Genomic DNA, 10,350 nt, shown 5'->3' with positions numbered 1-10,350 from the left:
TGGATGACTGATTGTAGTGTAAAGCGCTTTGGGGTCCATAGAGACTAAGTAAAGCGCTATACAAATACAGGCCATTTATCATAAAAAGAGAGACGGGTGTGGCCTCGGCCTTCCTGCGTCTGATGTTTGACTCAAAATAGAAACACTTGTTGGGCCTCCTGAGAACCGAGCTTTCACCGAGCGCTTTCCATGTAAGGGGAACTTTGCAGGACCAAAGGCTCCCACCTCAACCCCCACAGGGCTGGTCAGTTCAGATTATCACTGTGTGGCATCTGCATCCCGGACAGCTGCTGTATATAAAGCCTCTGACCCCAAATCATCAGAGAGCAGCATCAGAGTTGATGAGCAGAGATGGTAGGTGTTCTCTCACAGCCCATGGTTATGCTTTTTATACAAATCACAATTTGAAATGTTACCAATGAAGCTAAACGCTCAGAGACCTAACAGAGCGAACCGGATTACTCTGTGTAATACAGTTAATACACTGTATTCTAGATGGTAAACAGTAGTACAATAAAGTTACACTACTCTACACCATCTACAATACAGCACAGAATTATACTACTGTGTATCTACTATAATATAGTTATATTTAAATATGATCTACTAATACATTTATAAACTTCTGTACACCGTCTAGAATACAGTACAGAGTCCTGCTGGTGGCCATCGCTCTGAGGTGTTTCACCCTGCAAATACACTCTTATTTTTATTTCAGCAGTCGCTGAAACAGGTCGGTGCCTGCAGCGTGCATCAAAATGTTCGACCCCGACGACAAAGGCTTCATCCACAAAGAGTTCTCACGCCAACGTCTCCTTATTCAGGCCGTGATAGAAAGTGAAAACACTGAGCGAATGAAAGTGTAAAAATGAAAAGGGCTCGCTTTGGAAATGTTTAGTGACAAGCGTGACATCGATACCTGTGTGTCTGTAGATGAAGCAGATGTTTCAGTCATCAAACATAAACGCAACCAGAAACCTGGACTACAAATCCTTGTGTTACGTCGTCACTCACGGCGAGGAGCAGGACAAATGAAAAAGGAAATGTGATGTTTGTCTTTATCTTGCATCAAATAAAAGTTCAAACATTAAACTCTGAATCTAGTGTCCTTTAATAAGCTGAAGGTCTCAGAGCAGGGCCTCTCAGGCGTCCTGAGCTTCACACTCACACTGAGAGCGTCGGGCACTGGTTCATTAGTTTTATTAGAGTCCAATTTAAAATCAGCAGAGAACAGAAAGATTTCATGAAATAAATATTTAATTAGCAGAGTTCACACTAAAGTTTATAGATATATTATTATATATATATATATATTACACATTTATATTTTCAGTGTAAAATATCTGTTATAAAGATGTATACATCTGGTTAAAGTTTCAAAACCTTTTTCTAGTTTTACTGAAGTTTTTATGAACAGACTGGATAAAGATGATGGAGGACGCTACTGCAGTTCCCAGTCTGACCTGATGGTGACAGCACTGTCTCCCCGCTGCTTAAACTCTGACACATTTGCTGTCATGATAACGTGAAGCTGCAGCATCAGGAGGACGTGCTCCAGCCTGCTGACGGCGATGATGGCAAAGAGGCGGCGTCAGCATTGTGCTTTTTGATTAATTGGATCATTAGACGTCCTCACTGATGACACGCTGAAACACGGTCGTATCAAAAATATTTTTGGTTTCTGAAAATTGTTATGAAAAAAACATTTAAGTATCTTATTCCATATTGTTCCATATCCATCATCCTCATCAACCTTGAAGTTCACATTATTAGGGGCGTGGCCTCTGTGACTGACGAGCGGGTGGAGACATAGATGGAGATGTTTGGTCATGAGTGAGAATCAATAAACTCATTATCAGAAAGTGGCAGTATTGTCTAAAAATCTGACACTGAGGCGTCCACGGTGTGAGGAAACAGCACCTCTCCGTGTGATGTCATCAGCTGCACGCCGGAGCTTGGGCGTCTGGGAGGACGAAGAAGGCAAGCGAGTAGGCAGGAAGCTGCAGGTGGCGAGCCGGCAGGAGAAGTTTTCCTTTGAGTTCAGGCAGCGTTTTATCGTCCACCATCATCAACACCTCGCCGTTCAGCTTCACTGACCTGCAGAAACAGGAAATGAGCTCATCAAGCTAACCGCCACACAACGAGTCAAACACAAAGATTACTGAGATATTAATCTTTGCCCATTTCTGCATAACTCATACTGTTTATGATCCTCGGGTGTTAGGGTTGTGTGCGCCCCCTTGTGGTCGGACCGCAGCAGTGCGGGGTGTCATCGGCAGAGTTACCCTTCTCCGGGTTTATGCCTGTATCATTTTCCACCACAGCTTATGAGTCAGATCATGACACCGTAAGAGGAGGATTTAGGATGGGGCTAGTTTGAGATTGGTCGGTTAAATCAGGTAAAGCTTTTGATTTTTATGTAGTTGTTCTCAGAAAGCCTCCTGCAGCTGAGGTGCTGTGGAGCGGTGGACGGGAGTCAGACTGTCGATTCATGCTGACCAGTTTTGACTCACGGCGGTGACCTTTGAACTCTTTTGAAGCACGCCGCTGAGCCCAAACTATGAGGCCATTGTTCGTCCTCCGTCAGCACAGCTGAGATAAAAGCCTGAGAGAGAGTTACACATCAACGGCATCGGTCCTCGACCTGCTGCTGTCTGCATCAGCTGATTCGCTCTCAGGTGGCATTAAATCACCATGACAACAGCTTTCTGTTCGGCACGCTGAAGCAGAGCAAAGCCACAGATCAAAAGCATCAAAAGGTCAACCTCAGCAGCTCTCATAGGACTCGATAAACACCTGAATCTGAGCGTCACAAGACTGAAGCCAGCGTCTGATTCACTGTCGCCCCTGTTTTTGCTTTCATGAGTAAAATAAAATTTTAAAGGATTTAAAAAGTAGCTTTCAGGAAGTGTTGAGGCTCACTTCTGTAGAGAAATGTGAGCTGGTCTTCAGGTTTCTACACCAACCAGCCATCACAGCTGAAACACAGACGGCGTCCCTGCAGATGGTAAAAACTGCAGGTTTCACTGGATGCTGAGGCGATATGATCCGCTGATGCTTCCTCAGCGTCAAAACATTTGCTGGATTCTTCTTCATTTTTAAGCTTAGACCGTTTCACCGTCACTGAGTTCAGGAGATCCAGATGTTTCAGAGACTCAGATTCATAAGAACAAAAACAGAAAATGTAAATTTAAAAAGAGAAAAGACATCAGCTCCATGCTTTTATTTTCTGACTCCAGCACAGCAGCTCTGCATGATTCAGAGCTCAGCCCTTGTCTGAAACAAGGCTGGCTTTACGCCACTTTTCTTCTGTTTGGCTCTCCCTCTCACACAGTAGCCGACGGGGCTTCAGTCCCTGAGATGACATCATTCAGATCAAAGAGTAGAAAATACTGTAATAATGAGTGTTCGACCTGCGGGTATCACTACACACACGGAGCTTATTATTCGTAACTTTATCGTGAACCTCCACCACAGGAAGAGCAGAGACAGGACAGGAAGTGAGGAGAGGCAGAACAGGTAGACTATAATGACCTGAACGTGTCTTCTTAGGCTTGCAGAGTTTGGGCCGTCTGACACACAGAGCGGTGTATCATCAGCACATAAAACATCTGCAATGGGCCAATCCTGATGTTCAGGTAGAATCAGGTGTTCATTTACAGATTTTGACCTGTTGCTTCTTCACCGTGTGTATTTCACTAAAAATGGGGGCGGGGCTTATTATCTAAGGTTCACTGTACTTCTGCAGAGCCGGGAATATTTAGTGAAAAACAACTGTCTTCTTTGGGGTCGAAGCAGATTTCTAACTAGGAGGAAAATGGCTTCATTGAGTACATTCAGGCACCTGGAGTAGAGTCCCTCCTCCCCGGGCTGCTCAGACTCCAGGACAAAAGCCTCCACTGTGCTGTTGGAGAAGACGGCGGGCACCGAGATCCTTGCTGGCGTCTTCCCAAGGTTCATTGACATCAGCGTGACCGCTCCACGTCTGTAGCTGCAGACACGCAAAACAGCAGCATTATTACTCAGCTTGACTTCCACTTCACCTCAAACAACACAGAACGAAGCATGAGCTTCGTTTCTACTCACACGAAGCAAAACATGTGCAGAAATTATGTTTAGTTATCAAGGAAATCTCTAGGAAATTACTACTGGTGTCAGTGTACACAGCAAGAAATAAAAAGCTTTTTTCCTCCTTTAAATACTTTTAGTTTGAAGATGTTTGTTCCTGAGCTGAAGTAAAAGACATTCAGGTTTTCAGAAACTGAGATATTAATCTTTGCCCATTTCTGCATAATTCAGAATTCAGGTTTGAGATGAGTTTTGAATAACGCTTTAAGAATTTCAATCTTTTCTTATTTTAAGATTTAAGAAAAATTTTTTCTGTTTCTGTTTCCAGACGTTTTTGCTGGTTTATAGGAAAAATAAACCTTAAAGATCCAAAGCTCAGCTGATTCATTAAAAGGACAGTTCACTTTCAAATCTGAGTTTTTCTTTCCTCTGGCTTGTAGTGAGTCTGAGCAGCTCCATGTAGAAACTATTTTGTTGTACAGGACATTGCTTGAAGGGAGCTGTAGCAGCTGTTAACCATTTATCTGTTACTTCTAACTGCTAATACCTTACATCATTACCGTGAGCTAGCTATTTCTAGCTATTTCAGACCACTGCAGAGACAGCTGTTTAGACAGCTGTATAAACAGCTGGACGGGCCGGAAGAAAATCCCGTCCACCTGATGTGGCAGGGTTACTGGTGGTGGGAGGTCTCGGTGTTTGTATGAGGGCAGGATGTGAAGCGTACCTCTTCCTGTTGGTGCAGTGCAGATACATCCTCACTTGTTTACTTCGGCCAAACTCAGAAAGCACTTGAATCTTTAAAACCTCCGGTCCAACCAGCCTCTTGTAGAGAACAGACAGCCAATAATCCTGAAAGAGGACACGACCTTTACTGGACAACGACAAACTGTGAAGATCTGGAAATGCATCGAGCACATAAACTAACAGCAGCTTATTTCAGCCACGTTAACGCTCAGTATTAGTGTGAAGGTCCTGATTTGATCAGATTAACATACATTTTCTGACAAATGATCAGTTAATGAACTCACTGAGTCTGTGCTAAACATGTCCGTTTAGGTTTTAAATTAATTTGATGTCCCAAAGTGGACAAAATTAACCTCTTAAGCCCCAACGCCCCCTGATACAGGGGCAAAAGGCAGGAGATCAGTTAGGCTTGGGGCTTAAGAGGTTAAGCAATAACATCCAATCTGAGTGTAGGAAGGAGGAACTCTTAAAACGATTTTGCACAGGTAAAAAACATGAAAGCGTAGCTGGAATACTTAAGAGAATTAACCTGACTCTGTCTTACAGGAAGAGGATCCAGGTTGTCGTCCACCAGGTGGTAACTCCCAGAGCCGATGAGCACCTGCCTCATCACGATATCCAGGCCGAGTGCTGCTCCCAGGCCTAATTTATCCAGCCACCTGCACAGATTCCCAGCATGGAGACATCTCAGCAGCAACTCAGAGATATTTGAGAGTGTTTCAGAGATGCTGAGAGCAGAAATGTTCATCCACAGAAAAACACACTCAGCAGAATAAAAATCGTTTACTGAAAGAAAGAAATCAGTCTGAAAAACACCAACGAGGTCCAGAGGTCTAGAAGACTACGAGGAAATGGTCTCTGAGCTCATGCCTGAATGCCTTCATGATGGCTTTATGTTTCTGGTCTGACTGAAGGTCTGGCTGAATACAACACGACGTTCATGATGTTCAGAGAGAAGACTAAAGCAGGGCAGACATGAGGGACTCACATGAATCCTGCGACGAACGTGTCCGACAGTCCTGCAGCTCCTCCTCCGTACGCCGAGCTTGTCTCTCCGAGCCAAACCGACTTTCCCGGAGACGCCAGCTTCACTTTCTGAGCCGGATGAGAAGAAACAATCCCGGTGAAACTCCGAACACACCCAGCACAGAGCTGCTGGCACACAGCACAGCGTTACCTTCATGACTTCATTGGTCTTTAAGGCCAGTGAGTCCAGGACTTCAGGATCCAGGAAGTCCTTCACAGACGTGTCTCTGCCGTTCACGTAATAACTGACAAACAGGAGAGCAAGTTTATTTTATGAGTTATGAATGAAGCATTCACAGCAGTAAAGCAGCATGAAGGCTTGGGAATAAAAGAACAGTTTTTCAGGCCGAGGTGTCACTGATATCCTTTAAAATTAAATCAGGTGTGCCTCAGGGCTCGAGTTTAGGACCACTGCTGGTCTCAACCAGTGCTCAGCTGTTTGTGAATGATGTGATCATTGTTAAGCCTAATTTATCACCCAAACTAACTGTCAGTGTGGATGATGAATAATAATCTTATCTTGACTTAAATCTCTTCTTGTCTGATTATGATTCAGAATTTTGGACTTTCTGAAGAAAGTATTGATGCTTTATGACCAACTTTCAACTTAAAAAGTCCAAAACTATTTTCTGAATTTATGGTTTAATAAATTCAAAATTAGGAGACTTCAAACAAATATTTGGAGACAGATTTATGTTGGTTTTGTTGTCTTTATGGGAGCATACAGACACTTTATATCCACTGAATGTCATTTGGACTAAAAATATTAGAATTTTGTTAAGTTTTAATAACTTTGACATTCTGTTTCCTTGCAACAAGATTTGTGTTACAAATGCTAAATAATTTGTTCTGAACAGTCTCTGACTGATATGTACATTTGCAGTTTCACAATAAAAGCATGGGAAAAGTATCTCACTGTCAGAAGGAGTGCATAAACTTTTAATTACCTCCGATGGACGGAGAAGCTTTCAGGCTGTAAATGACTGTAAATGTGACATTTTTCACATTTACAGTTAAAATGCAAAGTTTTTATGCACGTCGCTTGTGACTGCATGCATTATGTTGTGAGAGTAGACTTAACTCAGAAATTACATTTCAGAGTAAATAAAGTGAGGGTGAACTCACTGGTGCCAGGTACAGGCGTCGATGGCCTCGGCTCCGGTCTGCAGGAATCTGCAACAGTCACAAGAATTCATGGATAAATCGGCAGCGTCGGCTCAGTAATTAAGTTGTTTTCTGTCTTATTCCTGCAGACTGAAGCTCACATGTGACTCTGTAACTCAGTTAGAGCACAAAAATTAGCTGCTTCCCTTTAATAAAAAGTTTTAGGTTTCTCTGCATCGTTGGTATCTGAGAGACGTTAAAACATCACATCAGATCAAAAAGCTGAAAACTTCAGAATCTGTCAGCTCATGACAGACGAGGAGCAGAGTGAATAAAATTCCTGAAAACAGAGAGAAATAAAGTAAAAAACGTTCATTTTTTATTATGTGTCTTGTTTTCAAAAATTCGTAACGCAAAATTTCATGTGAGGAAAAAAATTCATTGAAAAAAAATGTAATTTTCCCCCCCAAACATTTTATGCTCTTTTGTGTTGACAGCAGAAACTTTTCATGAGCTGTCTCTGTACAGTGACCTTTGACCTCTCACCCGTCCAGTAAGTCTACGTGGTGGTTTCTCGGCTGGCCAACGTCCGGCCCGTACAGCCCAGCATCTTGGTACAGTTTGGACTCTGACATCATCTTCCTGAGACGAATGAAGTCCAGCCCGAGCTGATGCCCATCCACCCGGATCCCGGCCTTCTTCTCGAAGCTGTTTGGCTCTGATTAGAGATCACTTTGATTAGAGATCATGTAAAGAAGAAAGGTGACTTCCTGTCTGTGCGTCACGCCACATGAAGGCGAGGAAGTGAAACTGAAACATTGGATAAGAAACCGCAGCGTTTCAGCATTATGCCAGATATTATCACTGAAAGCAGAATAAAGAAGAAGGAGCCTGAGAAGATTTTACACTAACAGTGTCAGCCTGTTACTGATGCTCTGATTTACGGGTTTGATCAGGTGGTAGGAAACACACATCACTAGCTGCATTTCAAAATAAAAGGCAGAATAAAGTCTGCAGGCCTAAATAAGCAGGTCACAGACTCAAGCTGATTGAGGCTCTGTGATTATTGATTATCAGCTGATCAGAGAAGGAGTCGTACCGTTTCCGAGCTCCCAGGACATCCCATAATGTCTGGACTGGCAGTACTGCAGCAGCAGGGCAGCATTGCTGTTGTTCCAGCTGTTGTCAGCCGTCCTCAGCAGAGCATTCAGGCCGAAGATGAGCTGGAAGCCAGAGCAGTTGGCGAAGGCATGCAGCTGGTCCACGGTGAGCTCTGAGAGGGAGACGACAGTCAGAGGACAGGTGGCATCTCCATGGCAACGCCTGGCAGACATCAGGACTCACCTGTGAAGAAGAAGCTCCTGTATGTACCCAGCAGGTCCTCCTTCATCAGGACCAGCTTCTGCTTCGCCCAGTCGCACTTCAGACGCTCCTCCATCCACGGGGGTAGGAAAGTCTGGTCACATGACTCACCTGGGAGTTTCAACGGTCACAGAGAGGTCAGGAAGTCAGAGACTCACATTTCAACTATTTAAAAGTTTCAACACTTAAAAACTGAATAAGAAGAAAAAGTCTCCAACCTGAACTTAGACTAAAAACAAAAGAATCACATGACACATTAAAAAAATAATTTCCTGTAAATAAAACAAAGAAATCAACATGTTCCAGATCAGTGTGATGTCAGAGAGGTCACAAGGTGATCGTGTTTACCTGCAGCGTCCTGAGGCTCCTCCCACTGTTGCCTCCTGTGAGGCTCAAACACCATGAAGTCCTGCCGCGTCCCCCCAAATCGCAGGAAGGCCGGACTCAGAGCTGCTGCAAGCGTCCTCATCCTCCGAGAGCTGCAGAGAAACCTCAGAGTCACTCCCATGATGCACTGCTGCACTGACAGCAGTACGCAGTTCACATTAAAGAATGCTCGGAAATATTCGCGGGTCAAAGCACCGAAACCTGCTGGTTTTAAACGACCCCAGCTCTGTTTCACTTTGATCTTTGATCTGAAATCTAAGTTTTGAAATTATTTTGTTGTCACAACTCCTGAAGGGTTACGAAGAATAACTCTGATGTCATAGTTTTTAAGTTGGTCAACCGTTTTGACTACAAACATGTGACTTTAACTTGATTTCCTTTCCTGGTTTTGAGACTTTGGAAATGATTTTACTCGTGACCTCTGACCTCTGGTTTCCACATGCAGAGATCTGTGCTGATTATCTCACATCCATCATGTTACTGAAACAGAAGGGATTTTGGAGCTCGAGTTTATTCCCGGAGCACAAACTTGTCGGATTCACAGAGAAACATGAATCTAAGTTTGGCTGTCGAGATTCAAAGTTCAAATTTACAGCAGTTTTATTTCAGATGATCAGGTTATGAGGGTCAGCAGGTTACTCGGGTTATTCTCAGATCTAAGAGTGTTTGTGGTTCTCGGGTGTGCTCCTGCTTAAACAGGAACTCTGGGAATTCCCATGCGGACTCTGGAAACAGAAGTGAAACCTGGATTGACTCAGGATCACCTTACTTCTCAATCCTTTAAAGATTTTAAAATCAGGTTCAGATTTTTTCTTTTTCCAAACTTGAACTGCAGGTGATACTCACCCGGTCTGAGACTGCGGGAGGCGGAGCTAACAGGTTTCAGGTGAACTGACTCAGGATCAGATTTGAAAGTGAAACAAAAGTTTGAAAGTTTTGATCCTTAGAGTTTTTGATTTTGTGACCTCTGACCTCCCGTCTGTTTTAACCCGGTGTTTCCTGTTTAACGGGACAATCGTCGGTGGATTAGAGTCAGAGCTCACCTCAGTAGCCACACGAAGCTCTCCTGTGAAGCCAGACTCGCGTCGATGGTCACGGACAGAAAGCGCGGATCCACGCGTCGCAGAGGGGCCGACACGTCCACGCCCAAACCCAGACCGGGGTCCCGGTCCGGCTCCCCGGGGGGTCCATCAGGGAGCCGGGATCCTCCGGTTCCGGTTACCAGAGTCCCGGTGCAGCGGAGCGCGCACAGCAGCAGCGCGAGCCTCATGTCTGTCACACTTCCTGTTTCGCGTCCTCGTGCGCGCACACAGAACGACCGGGACCTCAAATCACGAACTTATATGCAGGTCCAACATTTCAGCAGGAATCACGAGAGACGACACTCCATCAATCGATCAGTGATCAATGACCTGAAATTAATATTCATCTAATAACGAGCCAGAAACGAAGAAACCTGCGAACATGTTACCGTGACAGAAACACGCATGAACTGTCCCACGAATACAAAACTCAATAAAAATACACATAAATATTTAATGCTTAAAAAAACGAAACTATGACAAAAAGTCAAAAATTAAATATTAATAAAATGTCCCACAAACACATATGAGACCACAGCCCACAAACCAACACTAAAATAAATTATCAAAAGAC

The 10,350-nt window shown here is 43.9% G+C and overlaps 1 protein-coding gene across 2 annotated transcripts; it reads right to left on the bottom strand.

Moving 5' to 3' along the window:
- Nucleotides 1–1,183: 1,183 nt before the first annotated feature.
- Nucleotides 1,184–10,042, bottom strand: hpse (heparanase). Of its 2 annotated transcripts, none has more exons than XM_026174675.2 (12): nucleotides 9,738–10,042; nucleotides 8,656–8,786; nucleotides 8,290–8,418; nucleotides 8,045–8,218; nucleotides 7,492–7,663; nucleotides 6,967–7,014; nucleotides 5,993–6,086; nucleotides 5,804–5,910; nucleotides 5,345–5,474; nucleotides 4,796–4,920; nucleotides 3,845–3,991; nucleotides 1,184–2,097 (listed from the first exon to the last, which is right to left on the bottom strand). In XM_026174675.2, exons 1-12 carry the CDS (start codon nucleotides 9,962–9,964, stop codon nucleotides 1,938–1,940), a joined length of 1,644 nt encoding a protein of 547 aa, XP_026030460.2. In that variant the 5' UTR covers nucleotides 9,965–10,042; the 3' UTR covers nucleotides 1,184–1,937. The 2 variants fall into 2 exon arrangements, with proteins under 2 accessions (XP_026030460.2, XP_026030461.2); XM_026174676.2 differs by having other exon boundaries at nucleotides 5,360–5,474; nucleotides 9,738–10,030.
- Nucleotides 10,043–10,350: the final 308 nt, after the last annotated feature.

Source organism: Astatotilapia calliptera, chromosome 7 (genome assembly GCF_964374335.1).
Source record: "Astatotilapia calliptera chromosome 7, fAstCal68.1, whole genome shotgun sequence".
Classification (NCBI taxonomy): Eukaryota; Metazoa; Chordata; class Actinopteri; order Cichliformes; family Cichlidae; genus Astatotilapia; species Astatotilapia calliptera.
This window is presented reverse-complemented; position numbering and strand designations above follow the sequence as displayed.

Excerpts from the sequence above, each read along its gene's own strand:
- hpse (XM_026174675.2), bottom strand. The coding sequence starts at position 9,964 with ATGAGGCTCGCGCTGCTGCTGTGCGCGCTCCGCTGCACCGGGACTCTG. Across the intron at positions 8,787-9,737 it reads AGCTTCGTGTGGCTACTGAG|CTCTCGGAGGATGAGGACGC; the intron begins GTGAGCTCTGAC and ends GTTTCTCTGCAG. Across the intron at positions 4,921-5,344 it reads TTCCTGTAAGACAGAGTCAG|GATTATTGGCTGTCTGTTCT; the intron begins GTTAATTCTCTT and ends GTCCTCTTTCAG.